Source organism: Epinephelus moara, unplaced genomic scaffold, assembly GCF_006386435.1.
Source record: "Epinephelus moara isolate mb unplaced genomic scaffold, YSFRI_EMoa_1.0 scaffold2706, whole genome shotgun sequence".
Taxonomy (NCBI): Eukaryota; Metazoa; Chordata; class Actinopteri; order Perciformes; family Serranidae; genus Epinephelus; species Epinephelus moara.
The window spans coordinates 6,366-7,561 of NW_026080324.1; the positions used below are offsets into that span (position 1 = coordinate 6,366).

General features: G+C 42.4%; 1 protein-coding gene across 1 annotated transcript; it reads left to right on the plus strand.

The window, feature by feature from the left end:
* Positions 1 to 4: 4 nt before the first annotated feature.
* LOC126387192 (uncharacterized) lies at positions 5 to 718 on the plus strand (the record flags this gene model as incomplete). Its single annotated transcript, XM_050039740.1, has 1 exon — positions 5 to 718. A coding segment is annotated over one exon (699 nt), but the record flags the coding sequence as incomplete, so codon positions are not given.
* Positions 719 to 1,196: the final 478 nt, after the last annotated feature.

Consider the following 1,196-nt stretch of genomic DNA (forward strand, 5'->3'; position numbering starts at 1 on the left):
AATCAAACAAAAGATCCACTCATTTGAGACTTATTCCAGGCCAGAGGGGACAGAGATGGGATGCATCAGGAGGCCTTTGGTTCCTTCCACCTCTCCTGTTCTAATGGAGAAGGAGTCCAGGATTCGACTTGCCTCACATGGAGATTATGGGAAGGGCAAAATCCCACAAAAGATCCAGGCGAACCAGTCTGCATCCCCTAGGGGCACAGACAACAAAAATGTCTCTGCTACAAGCTCTGCTATCACCTCCTCCACTTCTGAAGCTTCCAGTCAAACAGCCAAGACCCCTGAAGATAAGCCTCTCTATATCCAATCCCCAACAGATCTCCCACTTTCTGACACCATCAGCACTTATCTGAACTCAGAGATACACGATTGCAATTCAGCTCCAATCCATGATGAGAGGAGTGTCTTTCCATGCAAACCTGGGCTGGAAAAAATGGATCTTACCATGTCCACAGAGGACAAAGTCCTACCGCCTGTAACAGCTATGAGATCCAATCAAGCTGCAGGGGAAAGTCATCATGAAGGGATGGAGGAATATGGAGCACAGAGCCAAGAGAAGTTGCTGAGCACACCTCAGAATGCTGCTCTGCCCACAGACAGTAACCCCTTGAGAAGCCCGGATGGAGAGAGTTTAGAGAAAATCCTTGTCTTCAGTAACCAGGTAATCTTTCATGTGAGGGACAAGGCTAATGTTTGACTTTATTTGTCATGTAAACATTATTTAAAGTGCTATTCCAATTTTAATTATTTGACTTATTTCAGTAGTTTTGACTATAATTTCTTTATTACTGTTATTACCAAACTAATACTTGAGATGTAAGAACATGGCAACACTGCTATAACAGATTTCAGTGAGTCAGGAAACACAAGTAGTCGATCACAGCTGTAAAAAAATGTGTAAACAAATTGTGAGGGATGTTTACAGCCAACAGTTACCTTCATGTCAATTAACTTGCCAAGTGCAGTGTTAAACTATGGTTTTGTTTAACTTGGACCCTATTTTCTCATGTTTATGTGTCTAGGTGACTAATGAAAACACCATTTTTTTTTAAAATTGATCCAGTATTGAGCGAGAGTGCTGCAGCTGGCAGCTTTGAAACAGCCCATACTGTATTCACTTAGGGGAAATTTCTCACAGTCAATGTATGCCCATTGTGTGTTTGTTTTTGCCACTGACAGGCTCAGGTCAT